The sequence below is a fragment of the Peromyscus leucopus genome, chromosome 11, assembly GCF_004664715.2.
Source record: "Peromyscus leucopus breed LL Stock chromosome 11, UCI_PerLeu_2.1, whole genome shotgun sequence".
Lineage (NCBI taxonomy): Eukaryota > Metazoa > Chordata > Mammalia > Rodentia > Cricetidae > Peromyscus > Peromyscus leucopus.
This window is the reverse complement of record NC_051072.1, coordinates 53,343,960-53,361,769: the sequence shown is the minus strand read 5'-3', so window position 1 is coordinate 53,361,769 and position 17,810 is coordinate 53,343,960. Positions and strand designations below refer to the sequence as shown.

The following is a 17,810-nucleotide window of genomic DNA, read 5'->3' as shown; positions in this document are numbered from 1 at the left end:
GCACTGTTCAGCCGGCTCCAAAAGCATTGGGGAAGAGGGGGTGTTAACAGCTCTAGGCTTTATTGATTTCAAAGACTCCGGCCAGGGAGGCACTGGCGGGCCTCGGGGCGGAGGCGGGCCGCGCACCTGCGTGCGGAGTTCCTGGTTATTGCTCTCGGCGCTCTGGTACAGCCGCTCGGTGTGCCGCAGCAGCTTCTCCACCTCGCGCACGTGCCGCTTGCAGCTCCGCAGCTCGCGCTCCAACTTCTCCACCTTCCGCCTCAGCTGCGCCAGCTCCGGCTCGGGAGAGGCGGGCGGCGACGCGGGCGGCGAGGGCTCCGCGGAGGCCATGCGGCCGTGAGCGCGGGGCCCGCGGGCGCCGATGGGGGAGGGCGGGGGGCTGCTCACGCCGACACCGGGGATCGCCGGCCCAGGGGCCACGGGAAGGCGCGGGCTGCGAGAGGCGCTCTCACGCCCGGCCTGGCGCGACGGGCCCCGGCCATGTCGCCCCGAAGTCGGCGACCGGGACTACAAGCGAGGGGGCGAAGCTGAGCCCGCCCGGCTGTGAGCTCGGACACCCTGCCCGGGGCCAGGCTCGGAGAAGCCGGCAGACCTGAGCACTACCGGGACGGGAGAACCGGGCGGAAGCGCTCTAGTTCCGGGCTGGGCCGGAAACGCTGAGCCGGAGGTGGGTGGGGCCAAGGCGGAAGAAGGAAGCGACGGGAAGCTAGAAGGGTCCGGTGGCGCACGCGCGCAGTTCCCGCTTCCCGAGGGGCTAGGAATTGCAGTCTACGAGTAATTAGCGTTTATGTAGCCAAAGAGCAGTCTGTGGCTTTACTTCTTGTGTTTCCTTTGCTTTGTGGTCTAGGATTTTGAGTCACATTCGTGGAATGTTTCCCAATCGAAAAGTTTCCTATTTTCCTTACAGTGTGAACTTTTGGCATTTCGTCCTCTACCGGGACTAGAGGGATTCACACATGACATAGTTTTGTTAAGACCGTGCCCTAGTTTTTTTGCAGTACCACCATTATCATCTGTCTGGTTCCTGTATCTATCTAAAGTCGGCTTCTGAGATATGCATCTTTCCCATTTGAGTATTATTAGTCTATTCCCATGTAATTGCTTTGGTTGTATAGGATGCCTTTTTTAAAAAAAAAAATCTGAATAAAAATACTTATTTTTATACATAGTCACTATGTGACCCAGCTATACCACTCCTGACTCCCAAGTCAAAACATGACAGAGAAACTTGTTGCACTGATTGCAATAGCAAAATCCCAGAAGCAGGCAAGTTGACAAACTACAGTATTAGTGTTAAATCTGAGAACGTGAGGGGAAAGACCAAATCCACGAGTTTTTTCTTTAATTGTGGAATTAAAGCAAGCTATATTTTGGGGTTCATCCGGGACTGGCCAGTCGGCTGTCTCACCCTAAGTCAGGATTTGAGAGAGCAGCCGCTGCTGGCCTCTTGATGTCCCTTTTACTGGAGAGAGAAGGTGTTCACAGGGGAAAGATACAATGTAAGGAAGGAAGAAGGGTAAGGATATACATCATGTGGATGGGGTTGCAGGCAGTTAACATCATAGCGAAGAAGCAGGAACTTAATTACAAATAGAAACTTTAACTTGCAAGGACTTAACACAGGACAAACGGGAAGTTATTCTTAACTGTCTTAACTGCAAACAGAATGCTTAACTTGCAAGGTATACTGTTCTGGTTTGGGTTTCACATTAGGAAATAAGGAAAATATGGCATATATATAAAATGCAAATGTTCAACAATAAAGAAGAATAAAGTTATGTTATTTGCAGGATACTGGATACAACTGGAGATAATCATAGTAAGGAAATTAAGCCAGTTCCAGAAAAGCAAATGTCATGTGTTTTCTCTTACATATGGTTCCTAGGTTTGATATAGAATCATAAAACCATTTATCTATCTATGACATGGTATTATTATGTAGATATATTAATAAAATATAAAGATATAAAGATAATTATCTATCTTCTATGACAATAAAGTAGAAGCAAGCTGGGTGGTGGTGGTACACGCCTTTAATCCCAGCACTGGGAGGCAGAGGCAGGTGGATCTCTGTGAGTTGGAGGCCAGCCTGGTCTACAAAGTGAATTCTGGGACAGCCAGGGCTGGTACACAAAGAAAGTCTATCTTGAAAAACCAAACACTAAAAATGAAAGAAAGAAAGGAAGGGAGGGAGGAAGGAAGGAAGGAAAGAAGGAAGGAAGGAAGGAAGGAAGGAAGAAAAGAAGGAAGGAAGGAAAGAAGGAAGGAAGGAAAGAAGGAAGGAAGGAAAGAAGGAAGGAAGGAAAGAAGGAAGGAAAGCAAATAGAAGAGAAACTGAAGGGACCAAAGAGATGGGGAGAAGTGAGGTGATGGTAAGGGAAAGAATATACTTAATGTAAAAACTGTACAAAAATGTTTTTATGCAACATAGTATCATGCACAATGAATATATACAATGAAAAAATTTAAAAACTAGAGGGAAACATTTATTTTCATTTTGTGTTATTCCTTCCAATGTTCAGATACAAAGGTTGAGTAAAATCTTTACTCAAAAGTACAAAGAGTCACATGGTAGCACATGCCTGTAATTCAAGTCCTCAAAAGATGGAGGCAGATGGATTGACACAAGCCTGAGACAGAGTAAGTCCCTGACCTACCAAGGCTGCATGCAAGAGAAGCTGAGGCAGGAGGCTCCCGAGTTCTTGTCCAGCCTGGGCAGCACAGCAAAATGCTGTTTCAAAGAATGGCAGCAACAACAGCAAGACACAGAGTCAGGATTGAGGTTTAGCTCAGTAGTAAAGCTTGTTAATGTAAGTGAGGCCCTGGGTTTGAAACCTAGTGCCAAACACACAGGGGGGGGGGAATAAAATCTAGGTTACTGGAGAGATGACTCGGCAGTTAAGAGTGTCTGTTGCTCTTTCAGTGGATGTAAGTTCAGTTCCAAACACCCAGGATGAGTGACTCACAACCACCTGTAACTCCAGGTCCAGGGGATCCAACACCCTCTTCTTGCCTCTGTGAGCATCTGAACACACATGGTGTACATTCATTCACCCAAGAAAATACAAATGCATGTAAAATAAGTAGAAGAATCTTTTTTAAAAATTAAAAAAAAAGAATTACATAGTTTCAATTAAGAGAAACAGCAAATTTCAGACAAATTCATCAATTAGTTGGTATGGGACAGAGGGATGTATAATAGGGAACTCTTTGCCACTGTGGTATTGCTTCTGTATGACCCAGAATCTTAACGACAGTGTCTTCCTGGGAGCAATATCCTTGCAGGGAGTGTGGATAAGGGACAGGCTGTGTCTATATAGTCAGACAGGTGCTGCACAGCCTACCAAGATTAAGGGAGGTCTTGGAGCATACAGCAGGAGCAGGAACATTCCATTTTCACAACCTTACATTCTGGGGCATTAGAGGGAACTTTCCATTCACTCTGACACACTCCACACCCACGAGGATAGCTCTCCCGTGGTGACTGGCTTTCATGGCACACGCGCTTCTGAAAATTCCTCCTCTGGCAAAGTTACAGTCTTCCATGCACTCCTGATAAAAGCGTCTCTCTGCAGAGAGGGACCCAAGGCTTCCCACTGCTTCAGCTGGTGTGGTCACATGTGGGTCTGTGAACACGTTCAGATCCCCCCTGCTCCAGAGTTTCCCAGACAGGGCTGTTACCACATGGCAAGAGCTATGAGCACAGGAGAGGTGGACACCTCCCCCTTCGTTGGCTCAGCCTGTGGGCTGCTGAGGAAATGTGATCAGCCTGCAGTTTCTGAAGGATTCTGCCCCTGATGGATGTCTTTTCAAATCTCTCTCTCTCTCTCTCTCTCTCTCTCTCTCTCTCTCTCTCTCTCTCTCTCTCTCTCTCTCTCTCTGTGTGTGTGTGTGTGTGTGTGTGTATGTATATGTATATATATATATATATATATATATATATATGTTGTTTGTTTGTTTGTTGAGACAGGGTTTCTCTGTGTAACGGCTCTCTGGCTGTGGAACTTGATTTGTAAACCAGGCTGGCCTTGAACTCACAGAGATCCTCCTGCCTCTGCCTCCCAAGTGCTGGGATTAAAGGAGTTCTCTGCCACCACCACCCCAGCCTTTCAAATCTCTTTAATGGCAGCAGTAAATAACTTTCCACAGCACTGATAATATATATTATAGTGGTAACTTGTCCTGTGCCGCTTAAGCATGTTCAAAGTAGACTGTAGGATGGAGAAGACCCTTCCTTGTCGCAGACTCAAGAATGTTTATGTCAACTGTCCTCCAAAATACCCCATCCTGGATCAGGTCACCCCTGCTAGCTCTGTAACAGGGAGACGTGAAAACAGCAAAAGTCTCAAGGTATTAAAAATATTGTGTTGATACTGAAGAGACGGCTCAGAGGTCATGATGCTTGCTGCTCTTGCAGAGAATGCAGGTTCAATTCCCAATACCCATAATGCTTGTAATTTGCAATGTACTGCTTCAGTTCTGGGGGATCTAATTCTGGCCTCAGCAGGCATCAAGCTCGCACATGATTCGCCTACATACACTCAGGCAAACACTCATACACATGAAATGGATAAAAGCTAAGTGGTGGGTGGGTCTCTAGTGCGGATGGATCCAGGAGGTCCGGACTACTGGGGCAGAGCCTACTGCATGACCGGGAACGGAACTTCGTTTTGGTTTATTGATCATGTGTGGATTGCAGGACACTTGCTCAGCTGTTCAGAAGGAAGGGAACACTCTGGAAGTCGAGAGGCAGAATCAGATCGGGCAGGAGGACGCGGGCTAGGCACAGCCCCTCCCACAGTGCTGTGGTGAGAGAAAACTGAGCAGTGCGTAGCTACTGAGGACGGTGGAGCCGCACAGGAACGGGGCCGTCTCCTGGCGCTGCTTCTTCTTCTTCTTCTTCTTCTTCTTCTTCTTCTTCTTCTTCTTCTTCTTCTTCTTCTTCTTCTTCTTCTTCTTCTTCGTCAAGAAAAGTTTGTTTGTTTTTGAACCCGTTTCTTTAAGTGAATGCTTTTTAATTTAAAAACCATGCTTTGGGTGCTGGAGAGATGGCTGGGTAGTTAAGACCCCTTGGTGCTCTTGCAGAGGACCTGGCTTCAGTTCCAAGTATTGGTAATAGACACTTGCAAAAGTCCGAAACCCCGGTCCCTGGGGGTCAGATGTCCTCACCCAACCTTCAAGGGTGCTGTGTGCATGTAGACATGCACATGCAGACAGGTAGACCCACATACATACACATAAGATCACTTTTAACTTTTTAAAAAAAATCCAATTTTCAAATGAGAAAAGCAGGCAGCTATGGTGGTGCTCGCCTGTAATCTCAGTCCTGGGAGGCTGAGGCAGAAGGATGGAGAGTTTGAGGCCCGGGCTACATAGTGAGACTGCCTCCAAAGATTAGGAACATTGTTTCTGTGACTTCCTTACAGGATACTTTTCATAATTAACGTCTACTTCCGGGGCTGCTCCAGGGTCTTCTCACTTGTATCATCAATCTGACTGCTCTATTTCCTCCTTTTCCCTATTCTTTACTTTCTAACTTCTCTTTTCCTCTCAGTTTTCTCCTTTTTTACTGTGATTTTTAAAAGTTGAGCTGTTTTTATGTATCCCACCTGTTGATATGTATCATCTCTTTTCCCCAGTCAGGATTCTCCAAAGTAATAGAACCAACAAAAAGAAAGAACAGAAGAGGGGGAAGGAGAGGACCAGGAGAAAGAGGCGGAGGAGAGAAGAGAAAAGGGAAAGGAGAAAAGTGTAAGTGAGATTGATTTTAAGTAATGGTCTCTTGTCAGTATGGAGGCCAAGAAGTCTGGCCACGTGCTGTGGGCAAGGCGGAGATGCGGGAATCCAATAGTGGTCCTGAGCCTCGGAGCTTGTATAGTAGATCCAACCGGAGGCTGAAGGCTTTAGATTCTAAGTGGTTCCCAACCTTCCTAATGCTGTGACCCTTTAATGTAGTTCCTCATGTTGTGGTGACCCGCGACCATAAAATTATTTCATTGCTACTTCATAACTAATTTTGCTACTGTTATGAACGATAATATAAATATCTGGTGTGCAGAATATCTGATATGTGCCCCCTGCCAAAGGGGTCAAAAACCACAGGTTGAGAATGGCTGCCTTAGAATCGATAATTTGGACTGAGAAGACTGGTGCTCCAGCTGCAGCAGGCGGTGGGTTGGCTGATGCTTGTGGTGATATTGTGTTCCCCCAAATATTGTGCACCCTAATAAACTTATTTGGGGTCAGAGAACAGAACAGCCACTAGATATAGAGGCCAGAAAATGGTGGCACACACGCCTTTAATCCTAGCATTCCAAAGGTGGAGATCTGTCTGGATCTCTGTAAGTTCAAGGCCACACTGGAAACAGCCAGGCATGGTAACAAGAGCCTTTGATCCCAGGAAGTGATGGCAGGAAACAGAAAGGTATAAAAGGCATGAAAACCAGGAACTAGAACCTGGTTAAGCTTTCAGGCTTTTGAGAAGCAGTTCAGCTGAGGTCCATTTGGATGAGGACACAGAGGTTTCCAGTCTGAGGAAACAAGATCAGCTGAGGAATTGCAAGGTAAGGAAGCTGTGGCTTGTTCTGCTTCTCTGATCTTCCAGCGTTGACCCCAGTACCTAGCTCCAGGTTTGTTCTTATTAATAAGAACTTTTAAGATTTGTGCTACAGATGCTCTCTGGCATTGGAGGGCCTAGAGGTACTGACTGCTTCTCTCACATAACTAAATCAGATGCTGACCACTTGTGGACGCATCCTCAGACACACCCCAAAACTCACATTTCAGGAGATGCCTGGGAATCCCACACCCCAGTGAAGCTGACGTGTATAATTACCTATTACCATTTAGAGGTCTTCTGAATGGCTCCAGTTTGCTTTTGTCCTGTATCCATGTTCTTTTCCTCATGATTCTGTGATTTTCCCCCCACTAACCAGGGAGAATCCCCCTTCCACCTGTGAAGCCATAGAATGAGGTGATGTGCCACACCAGACCCAAAGTCGGGTCTCAAGAGGTTGGAGAAGGACTGCCTGCGGCTGACTGAGTATCCTGCCATCACTGTGGACAGAACAGACTCAGGCATGTCTGCTGGGCTCAGGAGACCGGTGAGTGGCACGGAGCAGATCCGAACCCACTGAGATGACCGGCTAAGCCCAGTTAGGACAGAGGCTCCTGGGAAACTCCAGAATCATTAGGGGTGCCAGTGGTGATCAGCCTACCTCCATGTCACTCCAGGCTTCGGAGAATTGAGTGATAAGAGGTGATGGCTTAAATCCACTGGGTTTTGAGGGGTTCTCTGTGAGGCAATAGCTAACAGCTGCTCAGCCTAATTGAGAGCCATGGCAGGTGCCTGTGAGTCTCACCAGATGGAGTCCAAACAGCTGAGATACAACTGTATTCCCCAACCGAGGAATGTTGTCCACCCAGCACAGCCTGATTTATATCTAATTTCACTTAGGGAGTCATGAATTTGGAGTTTAATGAATAGTCACCGGTAGTGATTTATATCGGATCCCGTGGATAGCCAACTCTCCTCTACCAAGCTTCCTGTTTGATGTCACATAAGGATGTCTGGGGAACCATAACATTTCCATAGTAGTGATTAATGGTTCCACATTACTTTGGTCAATTGACCATTACCCATTTCTTTTCCTGGAAGTGTAAGGAAAGAATGGATGAGTGTACCATTATACACCGGAGTAAAGGTGATGAAGGCCAAACCAGGTGACCCCCCCTTTGTTTACCCACACCTGAACTACTTATACGTTCATGTTACAATTTTATACGGGTTTCAAAAATTACCAAGTTGAAAGTGGTAACTCACACCTGTCGTCTGAGCTACTCAGGAGGCAGGAACTGGAGGATCTCAGTCCTAGGAGTTCAAGGCCTGCCTGGCCAGTATAGCAAAATACTTGTCTCTGAAACCACAGCGAAGATTGGGATGTAGCTTAATTGTAAAAACCCTTGCTTAGGCTGGGTCAGGCCCTGCATTTGGGGCTTGAGGCATCATGAGCAAAGGGAGGAATGAAAAGAACATGGAACCCAAAAGGGCACCTGGGTAGTAGGACATGGGTCACCTTTAGTAGGACAGGAAGAGGAATGCTGGGTCCTGGGCTGGCCCATGTGATGGGGAGGCATCTGATACCTGTACTGGGAGGTGGGTTGCTAATACATTCACCCAGACACCAGGGGAGTCTCCTTCCACCCTCCCCCTTTTCTTCCTCAGGGGCAGCAATGTATATTAAAAGCTCTATTATAATAATTTAAAATATTTATGAGGATAAGAAAGGAGAGTAAAATTATTCAAAACTGGCCAAGGATGTGGCTCCGTGGTAGAATTGCCTAACACGTGGAGATACAGAGTTTAACTTCCAATATTATGATAAAAGAGAAAATGAAGAGCCAGACATGGTCCCACATGCCTCTAATCCCAGGAAGTAGAGGCCAGAGGCTTCAGAGTTCAGAATTACCCTCAGATAGCAAGTTGGAGACCAACGTCAGCTACGTGGGACTCGGTCTCAAAAACTCAAAGCAAATATTCAAGGGAAGCATTGGTCTGCCGTGACGCTCACCTTCTTGTTCCATAGCCCCACTGTTTTATATAATTTCCTACTTCGCCTTAGTTTATGAAGATTTGATAGGAGGTCATGAATAAATGGTACTTTTTAGACAGTAGCTCACGTAGCCCAGGCTGGCCTCAAACCCACTCTGAGTGTAACAATGCAGTTACAGTACTGGATATCTAAGGAACTGTTGCTCCATATCCTGTGTCTGAGCTCAGCCCTTCAAGTGATAACAGAGCCACAGGCCTGTGCTCAGTGAGTGAGAAACTCGCCACCCAGTCTCCTGCCCAGGGTGTCCGCCCTGAGGTTGCTCGGGCTCTCCCAAGGGGCAGTTGCAATATAATGTGATGCACAGTGTGCGTTGGGGCACGGCCATTATTGGAAGAGTGTCTCCATCTTGTGGCATTGTGAGTAGATATTAACATTAAGCTAAGACTCCACAGTTTAGGTAGATTTTATTGTGTAAATCGAATGATTACTGGGTATTGTGGTTGCTCTGAACACCTTGGTGTTTTTCCATATACTAATTTTACTGCATCTACGTACAGGGCACTTCCCTTTGCTCAAGGCTCAGGAATGGGAAGGAACTATTGGGAGAAAGTGGCATGCCCTTTAATTTGGTGCTTTATCCCAAGGGATAAGCCCTTAGTTCTGTGAGGCACACATCAATGATGTCTAGAATAGGCTGAGAGGGCCCATTTTTTCATGTAAATAACTATGATGACTTCTATTAACATCAAAGGGAAAATTTCTTCAGGAGTATCAGTATATGTGAAAATGTCAGTTTACATAGAGTTGGCCTGGAATGACGCAAGCCTTTAACCCTGGACCTTAGGAAACAGAGACAGCCTGATCTAACAAGTTTATGTACATAACTCTGTGAGTTCGAGGCCAGCCTGGTCTACATAACAAGTTTCAAGCCAGCCAGGGCTACAAAGTAAGACCCTGTCTCAAAAATACGTATATATGTTTGTGTCTGTATATATATATATGTGTGTGTGTGTGTGTATGTGTGTGTGTGTGGTGTATATATACACATATGTACATATATGTATGTGTGTATATATATATACATGCCACACACACATATATATGTATATATACACATATATACAGTGTCAAGATGGCTGCAGGAAGGGAAGAGATCAAGCTGAGCACTGAGAACAAGAGAATGGATTTATAGCTAAGAGGCAGCCTGTGGGTAATGGTAACAGAACACTAAAACAGGGTTGGGAGACTCTGGCTAGAATGAGAAAGCAGGGCTTTTGCTGACGGCAGGCCGGGAGGTGAGAGAGCAAGGCAGGGGTATATGACCAGACATTGAGGGTGAGACAATATTAAAGATGCAGGGGTCTAAGTAGACTTGGGATTCTTGCTAAAAGCTGGCTAAGCTGGGGCCTGTTTGAGAACAGGGCTCCGGGAAGGCTGCCCAAAGTGAGTGAAGGACAGTCTCCATCAGGTTCAATGCACAATAGCATCACTATCTGAAGTTCACAGAATTCAGAGCATACTCCCTTGGCTGAATGAAGCCTAGGTGGGCTAAGGCTGCAAGTACAAATGTCGATTTCCGGAACATTCTCCATTCATTCCTATGCTTTCCCTCACTCACCCTTCCAGGACCTGGATGACCATTTTCTATGATTTTAAGGAGAGTCATAGGTCTTCCAGGATAATGCTAGTCATCCTAGTCACTGTGGGTGGTTGGAAGTCATAGGGACCATCATCGTTAGTCGTTCTCCGTGGCAGCTAGAGGACCTGGAATTGCTCTTTCTTTCCTTTTGGAGACGGTTCTGGGCCAGGTTTATTTGCTTGTTTGTCTGCTGGTGGTTTATATTACTAAGAGTCAAATAGGAACAGAATTCTACCCTGAATAGCTCTTTAACAATCGCATAGCAATCACCAGATCGGGCGATCAGTCGACAACTGGAGCATCCCTTGTTTCTAGTTTTGATATTAGTTGATATCAGCACAGTGGGTCTCCACAGGTCCTGTGACGTTAACACATGATCTTTAGTCCCTTTAAAGCATGTTCCTTAGCGCTAAACAAATGAACCATATGCACAGGTAAGGTTTTAATCTAGATTTTTGTGTATACCAAATATGTGAGGTGTGGTAGCTTGTAAATAATAAAGGGTAGTATCCAAACCTAGAACATATATCTTGTTAACTCTTAGAAGCCTGTTCTTTTCTAATGAGAGGCAGAAAGGGGTGGGTCCAAAGGAGAGGGGAAATGGGGAGGGACTGGGAGGAGCAGAGGGGGGAAAACTAGAATCAGGATATATTGTATGAGAATCTATTTTCAGTGTAAAAAAAAATGTAAAAAAAAAATAGTAATTTACTCTGAGAACTATGTCATGTGGACATGTTCTCCTTCTGTGCTGAGCACTGTGTGCATTACTATTTATCCTTTAAAAGTGCTCACAGTACCCAAATCACTTTCTAGAAGGATATTTGGACAGGCCTAGAATTTCAGTAATGTGCAGTTTCCTTCCTCGGCTATACATTTCATTCAATTATAGTCGTTAACAATCCTGTGAGGTTCCTTTATCTAGTTCAGGTCTTGGGATACCTGTATTATGGTGTAGTATGAAGGTCAGAGAACAACTTGGTGCTCCCTTCTTTCACCGTGTGGGTCCGGGGAATTAAGCTCAGGTTATCAGGCTTTCAGTCAGGCTCGCCTACCCGCTGAGCCATCTCATTGGACCTGGCACCCATTTTTTTTTAAGGGCCTGGAAACTCTTAATCCTCCTGTCTCAGTTTTCTGAATATTGAGTGATTTTTTTTTTTAATTTAAAGAAGACAGAGTTGGGAGAGATGGATGTTAGGGGGATGTGGGAATGAGTTGGAGTCAGGGGAATGAGGGGTAGACATAATCATGTTTCATTGTACCTGTATGAAATTCTCAAGAATAAAAGAAAATTTAAGGAGGAAAATATCACAAAACACAACAGAAATATCAATAAAGCAGCAGGAACACAGATGTTAAGTCTGCTTAGCCCTTCACATCTGTGTGATCTGAAGCCCCGGTGGCCTTGCCAATGCTTGTCTATGTTGGAAATGAGACCGTCCTAGTAGGATTTTGTGAGTCAAAAAAAAAAAAAAAAAAGAAAGAAAGAAGGAAGGAAGGAAGGAAGGAAGGAAAGAAAGAAAGAAGATAAGTTCCAGCCATGAGCTTGATGAGGTCGTTAATTACATCTACGCATAGGGAACCTCACTTTTAGTTTGATAGAGAGCACAGCTCACAGATTATTGCTGTAGAGACCCTTAAGTCCAAACCTTTTTGGAGCACACTGAAGAAATACTGACATGATAAGAAGGTTCTAGATGACAAGCACCTAGTCACGGGGTGAGCTGAAGACGTACTAGACCCCTGACACGTTGCGGGCTTGCATCAGGCACAATTGCTGCTGCTTGATGCTTGATTTTGGTTTTTGTTTGGGATTATAATTCTACTCTCCACTTAGCAGATGAGAAAAGCTGGCCTCAGGGACTTAGTACTTTCATGGCCTGTGCTACTTAGCCAGTACCAGTGTAGACTTGGGGAAAACACGTCACTGTTTCCCTTTCTCCTCCGTCTCAGCAAGGCAGACATCAAGTCCTGCAAAGGATGCCGGACAGACTGTACAACCGCCCTGGACCTTGCATCCCCGGATGAAGAGAGACAGGCACGAGGAACTACTGTGTGTGTAGTCATGGCTGCCAAGTAGTTTCAGTCCCTTAAAGAAAAGTAACAGGCAGGGTGGCCGGGTAGAGAGCTGTTGGTGGGACAGTCAGGGTGGCTCCTCTCACTTCAGAGTCCTTTGGCGATCTGCAGGCGTGAGAGGCTGCAGCATGAGAGCGTTCCCTGAGTGTGCTTTTCCTGGGGAGAAATCTCGGGTGTGGCTGCCTAGCAACAAGAAGGTTGGGGGTGGGATGGGCAGATCCCAGAGAACACCTGTCAGCTCCATTCCCTCCTCTACTGGCTCATCCCTGAGCTCAGAGTGCCAGCCAGACTTCCTCTTCAGGACCCCAGGCCTCCCACAAGTGAGTGTTGGGCTCCGGGTCCCCTCACATGACTCCTGAAAGGGGCATCAGCCCTGTGGGTGAGCTGCTGCTGGCTGGGATGGAGGAGTAGGAAGAAATCCTTCTCCGCTCCTCCAAAGCCCCGGGGTCTCGCTGGTTGGATAATGGGAGAGCAACGGTCTCTCTCGTCGGGCCTAAGAGGGGCACCACGTGTGACCCCACTTGTCTCTACGATTCCTTCCGTTCTCCACGGGCTCAGTGTGAAGAGGGTGTGACAATGAGGTTAAAAAGTGAAGAGATACATAGTTGATGCCGCGGGAAACGGCCCTGGACAGACTCGCCCCCGGCTGGAATGCGGTGTCTCCAGCCCGAGCAGAGAGCCGCCTCAGCCTCGGCTTCCTTCGTTCCTTACTGCCCACGCTGGGAACTGCACGTTACGGTTCTTAAAAACTCAACTATAACAGAGGCTTTCGGGCTGAGGTTGTCAACTCTGAGGTACAGCGCCCACCTGCCTGGCTTCTGTCCTCCATCCCTAAAACAGATGGGAACTCCAAACTAACACGAACCATCCTTCTTGCTGAGTAATACAGAGTTGCCTTGTATCTTTGGACCTCATATCTTAGTTCCATGTTTGTGTGGGTGGGGCTGCTGGCCTTGCTGTACTTACCGCACATGAGAGATCTTCACATTGATCTAATTGTACTGATTTCTCCTAAACTGGCTTCAAACTGGTCATCTTTTCTCCCTCCCTCCCTCCCTCTCTCCCTCCTTCTTCCCATGAGTACATGATTTCTCCATGTGAGTCACTGCAGGTATGTAGAAATTAGAGCACAACTTTGGGTGTTAGTCCTTGTTTTCTACTTTGTTTAAGACAATTTTTTTCCCCAATTTCTTGCCCCAAATCTGGGCTGAAAAGCTTGCAAGAATGTAGATGCTGGTACTGGATCGACTCTCTTTGGCTAACCATTCTTTTCTGTGGCTGTCCATAGTTCACCAAAAGTAAGTCCAGGAATAGACAGATTTTCCTGGGCCTTTCAGTCTCCATTTCTGGTGGCTTCTATGAATCATAAAATTGTATTTGAATAAATTTGGTTTTCTCTGTTTCTAAAAGACCAGATAGTATGTTAGGGTCAACTGGTCCCGTCCCCCCCTTATCTCCCTCTTCTTTCACTGTTCCTGTCTCTTCCAGATTTTGAACAGGTAAAAATCACCTTAGTTTATGGGCTATTCAAAAACAGTCCCCAGCCAGTTGGCCATGATGTGTGCCTTTAATCCCAGCACTCTGGAGGCAGAGACAGGCCGATCTCTGAAAGTTCAAGGCCAGCCTGGTCTACAAATTGAGTTCCAGGACAGCCAGAGCTGTTACACAGAGAAACCCTGTCTTGGAAAAACAAAGAAACAAAAACAAGCCACATCCAAAAGCACACAGAACATATACATAGTTCCCCACACCTGTTCCAGGAGCAAAAGTTTGGAAGTTGGAAGGTAGTAGACTTTGGCTGAGGTTGTGGAGATTTGGGGAGAGTGGAAACAGACTTGGACCAGTTGCTTGAAAGCTTCTTCCAGAGCCCTGGAGGCCAATGCAAGCTCACCAGGCAACAGAGAAAAGCTGAACATCTCCAAGCAAGGAAAACATAACAGCTTCAGTTCTGGAAGATTCATTCTGTGAGAGCTGTGGGGAGGACCGGTGTAGGTGATAGGGGTAATACATGGGGAAAGAACAAAGGGAAGTGGATTGTGGCTACAGTCATTTAGATTAGAGACAGGACAGAGCCATACACCTAAGAGAAATAATTAAGTGTATTACTGAATGTACATTTGCATAAACATGACAGGAAAATGCATGGTTGGTGGAGTCAAATGAACCATGAGTATCCATCTGTCACCAAGACTTCATGATGCCACCGCCAAGTTTCACCCCAGGAACCGGGACTCTCACTTTCCTGCCGCTGAACATAGCAAGCTTCATCAGATTCCAACCTCACCCTCTGATGGTCAACCCGAGACTTCCCGAAGGCTGTTTGTTACAGAAGTAGCTTTGCCCAAAGACAAGAGCATTGTAGGATGGCTGGGCAGGAAATAAATTCAATTGCATTTCCTATAATAGGAAACTACTCAACGTTAGCATAACCGGAACTCATTCACAAGTTAATTCACAAAGATGACAATTAACCTGATTTTTCTGTAGCAATTTTGAACAGAACACACAAACAAAAACCAAGACCCAGCAGGGAGAGGTGCACAGACACAGTGCCATGTTGCCCCCTGAAGCAGCCTGAGAAATTCATTCCCTTCTATTTGGGGGCCTGCACTCAGGTAAGGCTGCATCCTTGCCTGGATCTTTTGCAGCAGAAAAGGATTTCAGGACATTCCAGGTTGAGGCAGAGTTAGAGACGACTCTAGTGTTGAAGAGATGGCTCAGTGCTGCAGGAGCACTTGCTGGCCTTGCAGAGGAGCAGAGCTGAGTTCCCAGAATCCCCTTCCTCCTCACCCATATCTATAATTCCAGTACCAGGGCATCCAGTGCCACCTCTTAGCTGCCGCAGCTGCACACATGGTACAAATGCAGGCACACAGGCAAAGCTCATCCACATTCAAAAATAATTTTTAAAAGACTTTCGTAATATATTTCAGAAGAAAGGGTTACAGGCACCCAGGGCAAGACCAAGACATGTCTGAGAGCGGGGAGGTGGGCTTCTCAAAGGAGACTGGCACTTTAGTCTTTAGACTAATTGTATATAGAATATGGGTGATTTCTGAAGTTCAGACCTTCAAAAGATTACTAAGAAATTTAAATTAGCTCGCATGATAGTTTTTGACCTGCCCCTGACAGGATTACAATTAATAAAATAAAACTCAAAGGCCAGCATAAGACTCAATGGGCTAACAGCATTTTCCAGTCAGGCTAGCCAAGCTAAGTGGAGAATTGGATCCCTGGAACTCATGTAAATGTGGAAAGAGAAGAGACCCCAAAGCGTAGTCCTCTGAACTCCACATGTGTGTCATGACACACACAGTCACACACACATCACACACACATCTCACACGGATCACACAAATGCACACATACATCACACATACACAAAGACACACACTTCACACACATATCTACACCAATAATAAAAATTAAAAGGACAAGGTTAGGTCACTTTGACTAAACAAAAATTAGCATTTTTGCTTTGAAGATTTCCTTGACCATATCTGAGAGAGGAGTGAGGAACTGCCCAAAGTCATATGCACTTAGGCCCCAAGCTGGCTTATTGATGCTTTGATATTTTTTATTTGAAAATCTCTCTATATATATAAAAGAAATTTCATCTCTGTTTTGGAAACCTTCAAACAACAAATACTGTTAATTGTATTGGAATTCTTGATTGGTAGCTGGCAAAAGGCTTTAACTAGACCTTAGAGTTGGGGGCCCCTTTTTTCCTCATGTGCTCATAATTTCCCCTGTCTTTGTCCTGCCTCAAGACCTCACAGGTTTGGTATTTCCAGAGGACTAAGGAGCGGCCTCAGTCTTTTTAGTGGTTATCAGTGATTTGTTTGTTTGTTTTTTCTCTGTAAGAAATAGAAACTAAGGGCATATGAGGTGCAAAACAGTAATCATTTAGTTTAACCTCCTAATGAATGGGCTTTCTTTACAATTTTAGAATCAAGCACTATTTCCTTCCATAAAGCACAGTAAGTTCTCACAGCACATCGAAGGATGTCAGTTTTACAAACAAGGACTGAAGAACTTACAAAAGAGCAGAGACAGGCTGAAAGATTCAAAGTTATTTCCATTGCAGAGAACAATAGAAAATAATAACCTTGTATTAGCCCTTGCTTGCTTTTGACATTGGGTCTCACTTGGCTGCTTAAGCTGGGTCTAACTCATGATGCTCCGCATACACCTATGTCCCTACATCCGGCCTACATTACCATTTACACGGAGCACCGCATATACCAATCAAAGACAGGCAATGTCGTTTGGCCATGAAAACTGGCCTGCTTGGGCAAGTCTTATCTCTCATTCCTGCTCATTCCTTGGAAATTCAAATAAGCATCTTTGTTCTGAGTTGCTGGTGTGGAACTTTGGCATTGGTGACTCTGTTTTAATTTTTAGCCAGGTGTGTTGGAGCCCAGTGTAGTGACTTAGTCTAAAACAATGGTCTTCTGTGGCCTTTATCTAACAATGCCATTCCCTATACTGAGTGTCCATGGGCAGTCCCTTATACCAACTCTGGGCCCCACGCTGAATAAAACAGACCCCCAAGCAGGAAGCCCATGATCAAGGTCTTCAAGTTAGTTTGACAGAGCTCGATGTATATGTGAGGACAAATCTTAAGCCATGGAAATGGGATAATTAAAATAGTAGTCACACTGTAAACTGTGGAGATCAGGAAATGACTCTAAGGTTATAGTTTGGCATGCTGAGAGGCTTTAGAAGTGTCTTGGGGTCAAGGGTCCTCTGACTTTCCTTTCCCTTTTCCAAAGTACTGGGAAAGACTTTCTGCAATGTCCCTTCATTTGTCTGAACACAGCTGCCCAAAGAGGACCAGAATCGCTTCTGACATGTCATTAACTACAGGGAAATGGACTTCTGCGACATTGAGGAAAACTGAAAACAGAACATGACATCTAGAGCCCAGATGAGGTTTTCTCCAGAATGATGTCTGTTCCTTGGGCCCATCCATCTTCCCTGAAAGAGATCTACCCTTTAAATGTGCCACACCCCATATCCTTCTCTCCCTGTAAGAGGGTGTTTAAACTCACCTATGTGACTTTTTTTTTTTTTCTTGTTTTGTTTTGAGGCAGAGCTGATGTAGCCAAGGACAACGTTGAACGACTTTCTGGTTCTCTCCTACCTCCATCTCTTGAGTTCCGCCATTACAGCTCCGCCACCCCCGGCTTATGCAATACTGAGGTCTGAACTCCAGGTCTGGTGCATGCTTACACAAGCCTCTTCCAAATGAGCTGCATCCCCAGCTCATGCCCCCTCCCCAGCCCCAGGTTAAGTGTTGTTACTCTTACACTTATGCACAGTAACAAATAGTTCAGCAGTTGAGAGTGCATACTGTGCCTGCCGAGGCCAGAGTTCAGGTCCCAGCACCCATCTTGGGTGGCTTACAACTGCCTAGAACTCCAGCTCCAGAGAATCCAATGCCCTCTTCTGGCCTCCGCGGGCACCTTCACATGTGCACAGAAAACTCCCACACGTCACATGGTTAAAATTTATTTAACCCTAGAAGTAAATAAGCAAAGCAA

The 17,810-nt window shown here is 45.8% G+C and overlaps 1 protein-coding gene and 1 long non-coding RNA gene across 4 annotated transcripts in view; one reads left to right on the top strand and one right to left on the bottom strand.

Moving 5' to 3' along the window:
* The window catches only part of Aggf1 (angiogenic factor with G-patch and FHA domains 1), a 26,017-nt gene extending 25,391 nt beyond the window's left edge, over window positions 1-626 (bottom strand). The window contains exon 1 of one of the 2 annotated variants that reach the window (XM_037209494.1): window positions 127-626. In XM_037209494.1, coding sequence (XP_037065389.1) covers window positions 127-330 — 204 coding nt within the window. In that variant the 5' untranslated portion in view covers window positions 331-626. The remainder of the gene's footprint in view (window positions 1-126) is intronic. The other variant, XM_028871667.2, reaches the window with a different exon arrangement.
* On the top strand, window positions 585-17,810 carry LOC119088732. 2 transcript variants are annotated; one of them, XR_005092434.1, is made up of 5 exons: window positions 585-667; window positions 4,700-4,808; window positions 5,640-5,751; window positions 6,936-7,103; window positions 17,361-17,810. It is a non-coding gene; the product is annotated as an uncharacterized LOC119088732 (long non-coding RNA). The 2 variants fall into 2 exon arrangements; XR_005092433.1 differs by lacking the exon at window positions 585-667 and adding an exon at window positions 2,286-2,640.